The sequence below is a fragment of the Schistocerca piceifrons genome, chromosome 1, assembly GCF_021461385.2.
Source record: "Schistocerca piceifrons isolate TAMUIC-IGC-003096 chromosome 1, iqSchPice1.1, whole genome shotgun sequence".
NCBI classification, from domain to species: Eukaryota; Metazoa; Arthropoda; class Insecta; order Orthoptera; family Acrididae; genus Schistocerca; species Schistocerca piceifrons.
The window spans coordinates 232070414-232084605 of NC_060138.1; the positions used below are offsets into that span (position 1 = coordinate 232070414).

The 14192-nt window shown below is 42.6% G+C and overlaps 1 protein-coding gene across 1 annotated transcript in view; it reads left to right on the top strand.

The window, feature by feature from the left end:
* Positions 1-14192, top strand: part of LOC124803212 (DNA-dependent protein kinase catalytic subunit-like) — a 561762-nt gene that overhangs the window by 82149 nt on the left and 465421 nt on the right. Inside the window, exon 6 of the mRNA XM_047264427.1 lies at positions 4607-4815. Coding sequence (XP_047120383.1) covers positions 4607-4815 — 209 coding nt within the window. The remainder of the gene's footprint in view (positions 1-4606; positions 4816-14192) is intronic.

Below are 14192 nucleotides of genomic sequence, written 5' to 3' on the forward strand. Positions count from 1 at the left end.
AACATACTCACACACATTATCCTTCCAGATTGGGCTTTGCCCAAAAATGGGCAATACCAGTAAACAGAAAATTGGTTAAATTTTAGATTTTTTATATGCAGGAAATAAAGTTATTTCAAATGAAAATGAGCCAAATGAAAACACAAGAAAGCAAACCATTTACTATTTCAAAAATAATTGCCATGCTGTGAGAGAAGACAGTCAATGCCTTGAAGGAAAAATGTTTGTGGTGCCTACGGAACCGTGGTTCTATCCAGGCTTGCACTTCTTCATCTGAAGCCAGGTGACGGCCATGAATGTCTTTCTCCAGGACTCCAAAAATATGGAAATCGAATGGGGGAGAGATAAGGACTGTACATATGATGTTTAATGGCTTCTCAGTGAAACTTCTGCAGTGCAGTTGAAACAACCTTGGCAACATATTGATGGGCAGTATCCTGCAACAGAATGATGCCATCCGTTGACACTCCTGAGTATTTGGACTCATGGCCTGCTTCAATTTGTCCATATATCTCTGTGCATTAATTATAGTGCTGTGTTCCAAAGGTTCATGAGTAGTGGTCCCTTGCAGTCCTAGAAAAAGATTATTATTTTCTGGAGGTGGCATGCACTGCTTTTGATTTTTTTCACTGGGATGAAACCATGTGCATCCATTGTTGGCTTTGATGCTTGTTCTCTGGCTCAAAATGGTTAAACCATGTTTCATCTCTTATGACAATATGGGACAGGAAATTATATGGTTCATTGTGTTACCACTACAGGTGCTGCTGTGATGTCGATGTTGTGTTCAACTTCTACTCCTCCACCAGGCTGTGAGGAACCCATTGTGTGAAGATCTTAAGGAACTTTAGGATCTCTGCCATGATGGTGTGAGCGGTACTGTGACTGATGTGTACCATGAGCCAAATGTCTTCCACCATCTACTGTTTCTCATGGCAGCAACTGCTGCAACAATGAGAGAAGGGGCAGTGGCACAATAGGTTTATTCTGGCTGAATGCTGTCTTTCAGTGACACCTGACTTTGAAATCGTTTATTTCGTGCAACCATGCACTCATTGTTTTTGCCATACACAGCAGATATTCAGTTGCGAATTTCACTTCATGATATTTCTTCTGCAGTGAAAAACCACACTACATCTCACTGTTCCTCTTTCCTAGCCTCCATAGTGAAGTCTGATGCACATATGACTCACTGACTCATGTCGAGCACATCTAACACAAATGGCACAGAGGTGAACATTGCATTGTTCCTTCGTGATTCCCAATAGAGTGCACATACTTAACTGCATTAGCAATATCTGCACTATGCTCATTATATAGTCCATCTCAATTTCATTTTATTGCCGCTTACAGTTCATTGGAATACAATTTGCTATGAAATAGCATCTACTAAATAATTTCATGTTGTCACATTTTGATGTAGAATTTGCATCTATGTTCAGATTTATTACAAAATGTGAATTTTTCAGATACCTAGCAGTAGGTATGTAGATAAAAATGGAAATTATTTCTGTAGTTTGAACTTAGAAATGTCATTGACTAGTTACTCTTGTGGAAAGTAAAGTATGATGTATGTGTACACTAGTCATATGTTCATGAACAGTTGATTTAGATATGCCTTCATAGTAGCACATAGCATCCCATTTACCACTAATAATAGCAGCGACTTCTTAAGATATAGATGCCACAACACACATTGTTGGTTTGTATAACTTCCTGACAGATGACACCTCAAGCACTGCCGACAGCTTGCAGAGATTGATTGGAGCTGAGTACAGGGTATGCACTGTTGGTGGCTTCTGTATCCTGTAGCAGTCAGGTGACTGTGAATAGTATGGCTGCTAATTAGTTGTTGTGGTTGAGCGTAGAATTGATGGGTGAGAAACGGTGCACCTTTTTTCTGTTGTAGTCCGTTATAGTCAACAACAGTACCTGCCACTACACATTGCTACCCATGACAGTTAACTCTGCAGTGGCAGAAATCACTGAATTGTGACATACGACACTTTAAAAGGTCAGTACATGCATAACCTTGGAGATAGTATCCTACAAATGTAGTACCTACATTCGGGCTATGTCACTGTATCTTGCCCATCCTGTGCTCAATTAGCACACCAAGAGCCAGCAGATGTCCGAGGATATCCCAGTCTGGTGACATCGTGACAAAAGTGCTCGTTCTCTAACACTGCAGCTCTTTCTAATTAAGTTGCTCATCAGTGATAACACATTGGTTTTAGTGACTTAATAAACTACTTTCCATTTGTACATATATTGAGAGACTGTAACTTTGAAAGTCAGGCTTTAATGCAGTGAAAAATCCATGCAGTGACAAAAGTTAAAAATTGTACAATTGTCCTGTATTACCAAATGTTTGGTTACAGTCAATCTTGTTGCTATGTTGGCAGTGGAGACCTGTTCTTATCATTGCTGTGGCATTTATCATCACAACATGTTGCAGCTGATACTTTGTTACCATGTGGCATGTAGGTGAATGCATGATTCCAGTGTTCAAATCAAAAGCTGAGAAAGTTGAAATACAAATGATGTTACTGCATTTACTAACTGCAATAAACTTCCAGTATAGGAAAAATTTGAGTGCTTTTGTGCACCAACTGTAACAATTAGTATTTGTATCACAATATTTATGCAATACATTGTCTAATGTTCTCAATTTTTTAAATTAATAATGAATACTACTAATGTCTGCTAATGCATACTACTAATGTCTGCTTCTTTTTATTCATGTAAAGTCTCCTCATTCATGCCCCTTCCTCTTTGGCGAGATGATTTTCTTTCTGTGATAACTCCAACACAGCTTAAAAATTGTTACTGTTTCTTTCTCTCAGAATTAGAAATTTGCTCTCTTTTGTTTATGCAGTTTACATTCTTGTTCAGAATGACATTGCAGTGAGTCACTGACTTACATCCTCTACACGGTACAGTCATGTTAATGTGACCACCTGTCAGAAGCTTGAATAACCACTTTTTGCTGTGTGGACATGCAGGAAAAGTCAGTGAGGTTCTAGAAGATACTGATGGGTATAGGGAACCATGCAAACTCCAGTGTTATATTCCGCTGTGCGAGGTTTCTAGGTTGGGTAAACATGTTGCGAACAGCCTGACTGAGGTGATCCCACAGATTCTCAACTGGGTTTAAATCTGGGGGAGGGAGGGGGGTGGGGGGTGGGGTTGGTGGCCATGGAGTATGATAAACTCATCCTGATGTTCTTTGAAGAATGCATACATTCTGTGAGATATTGCGTTGTCCTGCTTGTAGATACTTTTGTGCTAGGGAAAAACAAGCTGTGTATAGGGTGGATGTGGTCCACTAGGATAGATGCATTCTTTTTTGATACACTGTGTCTTCCAGAATGACAAGATCACCCAGGGAATGCCGTGAAAACATACCCCAGACCATAACGCTCCCTCCTTTGTCCTGAACCCTTCTGACAATTGTTGCAGGACAGTATATGCCAAAGGCAAGCTGTCCAGAGGAGCATAAAATGTAATTCATCTGAAAAAGCTATGGCACTACTCAATGGACATCCAGTTGCTGTATTGGTGTGCAAAATCCAGCTTTGGTCAGCGATGAACAGCAGTCAGCATTGTTGCATGAACTATGTGCCTGCTGCAGAGGCCCATATGCAGCAACATTTGCTGAACTTTCATTGAGGACACACTGTTGGTAGCCCCTTAGTTCATCTGGACATTCAGTTGTTCAACACTTCCACGTCCATTCACCCATACACATCTTTGCAGCTGTTTTTCACCCCTATCATCTATTGCTCATATTGCAACACATTTGCCTCAACACGAGTTTTGGATAGCACCATTTTGCCATGCACTATATATTTTAACCACGACGGCAAGTGATCAGTTTACAAACTTAGCTGTTTCAGAAATGCTCGCACCCTTTGTCCGAAAGCCATGTTGTGCCCTTTTGGACATCAGGTAAATCACTCTGTTTCCACATTATGACAACGGCTGTCCTTTTTTGTGCATCCTCTGACACACCCTCCACTACCAGTGCTGCCACAAGCCATCTGAGAGGGGTTATTGCATGTCAATGTTGAACACAAGCATTGGTCACATTGTGACTGGACCATTAACTACAGGATTGTCAGACCCTCAACTAACTCACTCAGATTCAAACTACATAATCTAACAAAACATTGAGCTTTAGTACTGAACGTTGTAGTAGTCTGATTAAACAATGGGCTTGAATTCAGTTGGGTTGGCTTGAAATCTTTTTCCAACCATTCTGATTTTGTTTTTCTGCCCATAGCTTTCTTTGAAGATAAGTGGGTGTGGTTTTGGAATGACCGATGCCCTCTTGGACATGTACCCAATAATTTTTTTGCTATGTTTTCATTACCTCACTATTAAAAAGTTATTAAGCATTATGGACAATGGAGTAAGAAAAAGAGATGTTAGTGCCTCGTGAAGAAACAAGAGTTGTTACTTCTCCATGTTTAATGTTTAAATTTGTTGTAGATCCGATAGTATTATTTTCGTTTGTAAATATGATGAATGTATTAGTAAGTGCTTATTTGTAAGTTTTGTTGTGTGATTCATATTTATTTAAAACACTGTCTCTGGTTCACAGTTGCTTTGTCCATTATTGAACTACATGGAAATCACTTTGCTGAAATGATGTATAAGGAATACAAATGGTGGCATTCAACTTTACTGCTATGGATTGAAATGCCTGACAAAGACAAAAAATCAGGGATCGCAGCTTTGCAAAGCTTCTATGACATTATTGCAGATGTATTGTGTAAAGAAACAGATGACAGGGCAAAAACAGTGTTTGAGGTATGAGGTTTGTAATACAATTTAAGTGCAAGCACTTATATAACCAATAGGTACTGTACTGCTTCCTGTGAAAAGGAAGAAAGTGAAAATATTGTCTAGTGTTGGGTGTCACTTGTAGGTGTCTTGCCTCTCCTCCAGACATTCTCCTTTTTCCATTCATGGTTGATGCTGTAGTAAGTATAAATTAAGAGCTCATAAATGAGTGGCTAATAAGGTTTTATTTTTGTAAGTTTTTGAGTGGTTCAAGATTTACATTTTTTTTGTCGATGTCTCCAGATACCTGTTATAGACTTCTGCAACAGAGTATAAAAACTCTGTTCTATAACTCGGAGAGAATTCATAATCTGTAGGAAAATTTTGTGTACTTCAGGTAGTGTATTTGTGAGTGCAGAGTTTGCACTAAATTCACTGATATTATTAACACTAAAAACAATCAGCCATCTTAGCAGACAAATATAAGAATAACTAGGCCCCTGAAGAGGCTTACAGAAGATGTGAAGAGGCTTAGGGAAGATGTGAAGTTACTAGTTTTACACAATATTATTACTGTACCCACCTGTTGAATAAAAACTTCATTCACCTTAGCTGCATTACTCAAAAGATTGTGCCATTCAAAATATGCTAGCAATCCTGTCTTCAGGCCAACGCATTCCCCCGAGGGAGCTCACCGCTCTGTGGTGGGTTCAGGCTTATCTACCATGGGGTCCCAGCCTTTGCAGTGTTTTCCCCCTTCTGTGCTGCATGTCTATCTTCTTGCTATTCTTTTTCCCCTCCATTCGGGAACATGTCTAGGGTGTTTTTCAGAATGTGTTCCGCATTTTCAGTGGCTGACATCAGAAAATTCTCACCACTGTTTTTCATTTCTCTTTTTCTTCCTTCATTTGCCTTCTCCTATCCTTCCTCCACTTCAGCTTTGAGGTTCCTCTTTTGCTTCTTCCTCCCTGTGCACACCTGAAGGCCAGCCCGCATGTCTGATGTGTAAAAGGTGACTGGGTAATTCATAATTCCCAGCCCTGGGTCGACAGGTAGGGTCTGCATGTACCCTGGGTTCAGGCCAGGCTCAGGGAGAGGTGACTGCCTGAGCTGATACCTTCCCAAATTGCTGATTTGTCCCTCTGTCAGGTGTTTGGGAGGTGTGTCTGAGGAGGGGGGAAGGCTCCAGTTGGAAGGAGCTAACCATTGGAGATTCTGGCAATCATGGGGGATTTTCTCACAATGAACCAGTCATCATATTCATAGTCAATGTCTACCAAATATAAACTGGATGAAGTTCCTGATTCAAAGACCGTGCCAATTGCGCCATGTTTCCTAGTGGTATCATGTACTAAAGGAGGTCAATCCTTTGCAACGGTAAATCCAGTCTTCTTCAGAAAGGTGTTGATGCAATTGCCGGCCGTGTGAAATACTGCTCCCATTTACGCAATGGCACTTTGCTTTCAGAGACTGCCTTTGATTCTCATGCACAAACACTGCTTGGCACTTTGTTTCTCCATGGTTATCCTATTCGTTTCACCCATAGAGCTCTGAATTCTTTGCTTGGTGTTATTTACACTAGGCTGCTTGATGGTCTGACTGAGGCATAAATTCTCTCTGGTCAGGGTGTCATTGCCGTCCATCGGGTGATGAAAAAGGTGGATGCATCCTTAGTGCCCACACGCACTCTTTTTCTTACTTTTGATAGTGATGCTGCCATCCAAGATCAAAGCAGGCTATGGAGTTATCAGAGTCCGACTGTGCATTCTGATCCCGATGCAGTGTTATCAGTGTCATTGTTTGAACCATACTCAAACATCCTGTCGACACCTGGCCAAAAGTGTAACCTATGGTAGGTATGCTGCCTCCTCCCCACTGTATCAACTGCAGTGGTGACCATATCACCTTCTCTTGAGATTGTCCCGTGTACTGCAATGGGCAGGCTGCGCAGGAGATCTGGATAAAGGAGTAAATGCCTTATTCAGTCGCTTGCAAGTTATTGGATAGTTGCAAACCCTGTGTTCTACCATCTGGCACTTACAGTACTGTTCCTGCTATATCTTGCTCCATGAAGGACATGACCACGCAGAGGTGTGACCTCAAACTCAGCACTGTGGTTGTGAAATTGCCAAGTTTCATGGTGCCATCCGTGTCTTCTCGTCCAGCTGTGCAACAAGCCACAAAACTTTCACCTCGCAGGGCAGAGTCACCTGCTACACAACTGGCAGACCAAAAAGGACAGAAGGAATACTGCCACAAAGATTTCCTACATCCCTCCAGCCAGCAAACATATGAGCCTTCCTCTGCCCACCGGAAAGGCTCCAAGAAGTCAAGCAAAGGCAAATGGTCTTCTCCTTCATCGCCGCAGAGATCCTCTTTGCTACGTGATACCCTCACCTGGCTGACCTCCGCATTGCTGGTGCTCACTACCAACCATTTTTCTACCCTGGACTCCACATATAGATAGAGGGAGAACAGTGGTGCCTCTGTAGATCTCATGGAGCAGGATCTTCCAACCTCTGCACCCTGTAGCAGAGAGTTTGAAGGCTGGCATTCGGCAGCCGCAGAGGTGGCACCCCTTCATTTTCTCCCTCCTCCCCTTTCCTCGTCATGACTCTCCCTCATTTGCAGCCTTAGATTCAACAAGGAGGAATTATGGCTGCTGTTGGAAGGCAACATCCACTTGTTCTGTGCCTCCAGGAAATAAAATTGCATCCTCATGACCACTTTGACCTCTTGCATTTCTTTCCGGTCTGCTTTGACCTTCCCCCGAGGATGGCATTCTATCTCATGGGGGAACCATGCTGCTCATGTGGGATGATGATCATAGTCAGCCCATCTCCCTTACTGCCTGCCTTCAAGCCATTGAAGTTTGCCTTTTCGTTCCTCACTTGACCTTTTTCCCTTTGAACTGTTACACCCCTCCCTCATTTGATGTCACCAGGGCAGACTTTCTTGAGCTTATTGGGCAGCTACCTCATCCCTTTCCGCTGCTTGGTGACTTAAATGCACACCATCCCATTTGGGGTTCTCTCAGAACCTGTCAGAGAGGTGCCCTCCTGGCTGATCATGTCAGTCAACTAAACCACCTCTGCCTTAACAGAGGAGCACCCATGTTCCTTTCAGACTCAACACACACCTATTCTCATTTGGACCTCTCCTGCATTTCCCAACTTGCGCGTCATCCCAAGTGGTCCGTTCTCTCTGATGCATACTCGAGCGACCATTTTCCGTATGCTCTCTGTTTGCTGACTCCTACCCCACTGATGTGCACACCCAAATGGCAGCTTTACTCCTCCCTCATGACCTTTGATGGACAACATTTTCCCAGTTGCGATGACCAGGTAGAACATCTCACAAACGTTACCCTTATTACCGCAGGACGTTCCATTCCTCGCAGTTCCTCTTTACCACACTCTGTCCCGGTCCCTTGATGAACTGAGGCGTGTCACAATGCAATTCATGCCCGTAGACATGTTCTCTGTGTTTTTAACCATCATCCTATGATGGCAAACTGCATTCATTGTAAACAGTTGCATGCACATTGTCGTGGCATTCTTCTGGATATCAAAAAAGCTAGTTGGATTTCATTCACCAGTTATTTTACCAGTTCCACTCCCTCTTCCGTCATGTCGGTTAACCTCCGACGACTCTCTGGGGCCAAGATCCATTCCCCAGTTTCCAGTTTGACAGTGGAAGACAGTGTCAAAGTGGACCCTATAGCTATTTCCAACACCTTGGGCCTCTGCATTGCGGAGATTTGGAGCTCCTCCCCTGGTCCCCCCCCCCCCCCCCCCCCGTCACCCTGCCTTCCTCCATCGGAAACAAGTGGAGATGGCTTGGGCAATACCCTTCTCTTGCAGGAAAGTACTATCTGCTTCGTATGTACAACCGCATCTGGGCAGAGGGCGTGTTTCCCGGAGGCTGGCGTGAAGCCAGTGTCATACCCACACTTAAGCCCGGTAAGGAAAAACACCTTCCTACTAGCTACCACCCCAGTTCTCTCACCAGCTGCATTTGTAAGGTGATGGAATGTATGAATCGAGCCCATCTGGTATGGTGGCTCGCGTCTCGCAATTCACTAAATACTGCCTAGTGTGGATTCTGAGAGCATCGTTCTGCAGTTGAACATTTAATCACTTTCTCCACCCATGTCATGAACGGTTTTCTGTAGAAATCCCAGACTGTGGCAGTATTTTTCGATTTGGAGAAAGCCTACAACCCCTGCTGCTGGACTTCTATCCGCCATATTCTCTACATGTGGGGCTTCCCTGGCCGCATGCCCCATTTCCTTCAGGAATTTTTAAAATCTCTTTGCAAGGTATGCATGGGTTTTGCCTTGTTGGACACCTTTATCCTGGAAAATGATGTGCCTCAGGGTTCCGTCATGGGCGTCATCCTCTTTGCTGTTGCCATTAACCCTATAATGGCATATCTCCTGCCAGGCATCTCCGGCTCCCTTTCTGTTCTCCATGGACTTGTCTCATTGAGTGTCTTCTTCAGCAAAGTCTCGATCGTCTTTACTCGTGTAGCATGAACAATGGCTTTTGTTTTTCTACTGACAAGACCGTTTGTATGAATTTCTGGCGGTGCAATAGGTTTCTTCCACCGTCTTTGTATCTTGGGTCTGTTCATCTCCCATTTGTTGAAGCTACAAAATTCCTGGGGCTCATGCTTGATAGGAAACTTTCGTGGTCCTCCCATGTTTCTTACCTGGCAGCCCACTGTACACGGTCCCTCAGTGTCCTGTGTGTCCTCAGTGGTACTTCCTGGGGAGCAGATCAAACCACCCTCCACCATTTGAAACTAGATAATGGGTGTTTCGTTTGTGCATCTGCATGTTCGCCCCTCTTATGATGTCTCAATACTATCCACCATTGTGGCATCATTTTGGCCACTGGCACTTTTTACACTAGCCCAGTTGAGAGTCTGTATGCAGAAGTTGCCGAACTACTGCTGTCATACCGATGCGATATTCTTCTCAGCTGATACGCATGCCATTCGTCTGCCATGCCCGGCCACCCATCCTATGCCTTCTTCTTCCATGATTCCTTTGATTGCCAGTATGGGGTGCGTCTCTCTTCTCTGTTACCTCCTGGAGATTGCTTTCGGCTCTTGCTGTGGCAGCTTAACTTCACACTACCTGCCACTTTCCAATGGGTGTGAAGCCTTCATCACCTCAGCTTCAGCCTGTTTTCTCCACGGTCTTTTGCTTCCTAAGGATACTACTCCAGCCTCACTCTATCACCTTCGGTTTCATGACTTTCGCACGGAACTTCACAATAGTACCTTTTTGTACACTGACGGTTCTTCGACTGACCATAGTGTCAGATGTGCCTTCTTCATTGGCAGATGTATTTTGGTATCGGCTTCCGAAACACTGCTCAGTCTTTACTGCAAATCTCTTTGCCCTGTATCAGACCATGCAGTACATCTAACAACACAGGCTTTTGAATTGCTTCATCTGCTCTGACTCCCTCGGTGCCCTTCAAAGACTTGTGTGCTGTACACAGTCCACCCCTTAGTGGAACAGGTCTAAGAAAGCTGTCATCTGCATGCTTTTGATGGAGCCACTGTGGTGTTTATGTGAGTTCCTTGTCATGTCAGCCTGACAGGAAATGAGGCTAATGTCACTGCTGCCAAGGCTGCAGTTCTTGTACCTCAGCCCGCTAATTCTTACATTCCCTCCGATATCTGTGGTGCCGTCTGTCAGCAGGTGGTGTCACTTTGGCGTCATCACTGGTCGTCCCTTCTTGGGAACAAGCTCCAGATTATTCAGCCTCTCCCAGTGGCTTGGCCTACCTCCTCTTAGCCCTCTTGCCGTGAGGAAATGATTCTAGCTAGGTTGTGTATCGGGCACTATCTTTTTAACCATTGCCATTTGTTAGTGGTGCTCTCCCACCAGTTTGTGCTTATTCTCCTCAGCCTTTGATGATCCATCGTTTCCTGATGAAATGCTCTTTTTGTTAACCACTTACATTCTCATTTGTGTTTGCTGTCTAAGTTATCAGCTATTGCAGCGAATGATGTGCAGGCTGCCGACTGCATTTTACTTTTTATCCATTGTAGCAATATGGTGAAGGACATTTAATTTTTAGTTCAGGGCCTCCATTTCTCTATGGCATATTTCATAGACGTTTCTCCATATCCTTGTTTTTAGCGGTCTTCTTTTCTGTCAATTGAGATTAATGTGTTGTCATTTTTAACTCCTCTCTTTGTCTTCATCTCTACAGTTATGATCTTGGTGCATATGACCCTAGTTGTTTTTACGCCCTAAAAACAAAACAAAACAAAAACAGGTCAACACAGTGAGAGATATTTGTATTTGAACAGCAGTCAAAACTGAGCTTTTTGGTTAATTTAAGTGCGTTGTCGTGCCACCTCAGTTTATCATCAATCTGAATGTCCTGAAACTTCATACGTAGAATTTTGTCCATTATATAACGATTGGCCTAGGTCATTTTGATTTGTTTTAAAATGCATAAAATAAGGTTATAAAATTGTAAGATAGAATTGCTGGCCAGTATTTACTTTGGAGGCAAAAATTCAGGATTGCTGATGCACATAAAATTACGTACACTGGAGTAACTTTCAGATTTAGTAGTTCCTTCTTCAGAAAGAACAGAGGGATACGTTGAGAAAAGTTAAAGGAGGACAGGATGCTCAGACCCCAGGATGAGAGGGCCCAACTGTTGTGAAGACAAGGGGAAACACGTTGCTGTGATGCGATGTTAACAGCGTATCCTGGAGCTTATGATCTGATTATTGTATCTTGCTGTAACTAAAGTTCTTTTGTTGATGGGTCCACTTTTGACACATCTACAGTTTAGTGAAAATAAGCTTCAGACAAACTTCTGATTTCTCTCTGTTTGCATTCTGGACTCTTGATTGTAAGCAAACACAATTTTATTATATATTCTTTTCTTATTCCATAACGAGTTCAATCACAAATAAAAATAGCTACAGATGAGAATAATGTAAGACTTAAGTTTGAATATTTATTTATTTTTTTATTTTTATTTTTTTATTTTTTATTTAGTAAACTGTGTGTTAAAATAGAGAACGATCGCCTTCCCAGTTTTATGTATGTAAAAAGTCACTCAGGTGCTGTGTTAATGCAAATGACAAGTATGTTTCTTTGAAGAGGACACAGCTGAAATCCCTTACCATCCTTCTGCAATATGTACTTGTAATCAATGTTTAATGATCTAGCTCTCAACGATATGTTAAATACCTTAATGTTTCTTGTTTGATGTTACACTTCTATTTTCTGGAAGGTAATGGTTCCAAGATCCCTGAAGCTGCATGTATGATGATTGAATAGAGCTGGTTCCTCCTGAAGCACTAGGAACTTAATTAGAAAGTCCATCAGAAACACTATTTGAGGTATAGCTGAATTCAGTCAATATCCGTTGGAGCTTTTGAGTGCAGTGTTGGTAGGTGCAACAGGAGCCTAGAGTCCATGCAGCTGGGCTCTTGCTAGATCACGTGTCTGCAGTGTACCAGTATGGCATTCATAACCCGTGTTCCTATGACCTTGGTCACAGTGGGAAGTTGTCGTATTCTGACAAGTGATGTGCTGATGAATATACACTATGTTCCCGTGACTGTGAATCCAGTCATTCTAATAACTTGAATGTGAGCCATCTATAAATAGGTGTAGTTTAGGAGTGTAGGTTAGTATTTGTTCACTGAAGTGGAATATACTTCCTCAGCTGAAGAGAGATCATGGTATGACTGTTTGCATTTAGCACAATATGTTTCATCTTGTTTGATGCAAGTTTATGATGAGTATTCTCTATTTAAAGAAAGGGTGCAACACAGTGACAACATTTCAGTGCAATCTGTAATAGGCCTACTTATTTCCATTTTGCATTCCATCTGGGTTCATTGGTTACAAAGAAAACAAACACCCCTAACTTTCATTTAATCAACTGAAACATTATTACAAACTTAGTGTTCAAGAAGAAAACTAACTCCCAGTAGTGGTGGTGGTGGTGGTGGTGGTGGTGGTGGCGGCGGCGGCGGCGGCGGCGGCGGCGGCGGCGGCAGCAAGTGCTGAAGTGGGCAAATCACATTGAATTCTGTCCACTTTGTAATGTTGCCTCATGCATTATTTTCTCTCAGCTAGTTGTATGTAACCTCTCTGAACAAAAAATTAAGTCGCTCAGTACACAAGCACAGATGAATCGTTAAGCCTTTATAGATGGTGCAATGATAGTCCCATGCCCAACTGCATGCACATTGTATCTACGTGAACATATGGAAATAGCAGTTAATGAGATATTTGTCTTTTAAGTGAGTATTGCACATAAACATTAGTAAATTTAAGAACATCTCAGATTGGGAAATAGAGGCAATTGTGTTTGGCATTATCCATGGCTATATGCTGTGTGAAGTTGCTGAATTTGTTGGTGTTTATGGCGAACTGTTAAATGTGTGTGCAAGCAGTGTTGTAACGCACTTGGTCACGAAACGCAGTGTCAGAATTGGGATTGGAAAAAGATCCTGGCGGAGAGGGACTGGAGGTGCATTTCTTGGTTTATGAATCAAAATCACTTCCAAACCCAACTGGCATTGCTACAGGCAGTGACTGAAAGTCCATTCCCACCTGTCAGTGAGAGAACATTGCAACAGGAATTGCATGCAGTGAACGTTTGGAGTAGGTCACCTCACTAGAGACCATTGATCACAGAGGCCATAAAGCTCTGCACCTTCTATGGGCTGGAAATCATCGAACTTGGACAGCAGCCAAATGGCAGATTTAATGTGGTCCAATGAATCATAGTTTGCCTATATTCAGATGGCACGGTGCATTGAAGGCCAAATGAAGTATTTCGTCCTGAATGTATGCATGGTCAGGTTCAAGCTGGAGGTGAGTCTGTGGTGGTTCGAGGGTATTTTTCTTATAATGAATTGTGGCCTACTCACTGAGGTGACCACTAACATGAACTAGCATGTTTGTTTAAACATTCTGAATGATTAGGTGTTGCCTTTCAGTCAACATTTATATGGTGAGTATGCTATTGATACCCACATCTTTCAAGACGGCAGCAGCACTGGAAGAAACTGTGACTGGTTTTCTGAACATTCCGCCACACTATTACATCTCAATTGCCCTGCAAAATCAGCTGAATTGAACACCATATAAAATCTGTGAGATGTATTGTTGGAACGGTGGCTAAAATGCCGACATCACTATCCCTGCAATTTGGTAGAATTGCACAATCAGATCCTCAGTGTGTGGCTTAACCTGGATCTGACATATCTGCACAACCTTTTGGACTCACTTCCTAACTGAATCTAGGCAGTTGTCAAGTCCAGTGGCAGAATTAAATGGTATTAAATGATGCTTGCAATAAATTCTCTAGGAATTACTAATTTTTTGTCTATTGGGCTTATAA